General features: G+C 59.2%; 1 protein-coding gene across 1 annotated transcript in view; it reads left to right on the forward strand.

Moving 5' to 3' along the window:
- Positions 1-365, forward strand: part of LOC119594546 (calcium-activated chloride channel regulator 4A-like) — a gene marked incomplete in the record, with an annotated part of 22,624 nt that overhangs the window by 19,322 nt on the left and 2,937 nt on the right. Inside the window, 1 exon segment of the mRNA XM_037943578.1 lies at positions 130-266. Within this exon segment, the coding sequence (XP_037799506.1) occupies positions 130-266 (137 nt within the window).

Below are 365 nucleotides of genomic sequence, written 5' to 3' on the forward strand. Positions count from 1 at the left end.
TAAATGAACGAATAAACACAACAGAAAGACACATTAGAAAACAGAAAGAGACCCGCCCCTGAAAAAGGCTGACAGACGAGCAGTCATCACAAAGCCCGGGATCATCACCTTTTGCCTCCTCGCTTTTAGCCGAAGCCTACCTCGTGACGTACTCCGTCGAAGGGAGTGACCAGGGGGCGGTGGGGCAGGACGTGGCGCCCGTGGAAGCAGGAGCCCTGGTCAGCACCACCTTCCCTGCCCCGGACTGCGGGCACCTGACCTTCCTGGTGAGGGCCGTGGATGCTCAGGGTATGCAATCTGCCGACTCCAACGAAGCCAGGATCAGCGTCCCTTGCGTCCCCTCGACCTCTCTACCCTCCACGGCG

This window comes from Penaeus monodon, chromosome 34 (genome assembly GCF_015228065.2).
Source record: "Penaeus monodon isolate SGIC_2016 chromosome 34, NSTDA_Pmon_1, whole genome shotgun sequence".
In the NCBI taxonomy this organism is placed as follows: Eukaryota; Metazoa; Arthropoda; class Malacostraca; order Decapoda; family Penaeidae; genus Penaeus; species Penaeus monodon.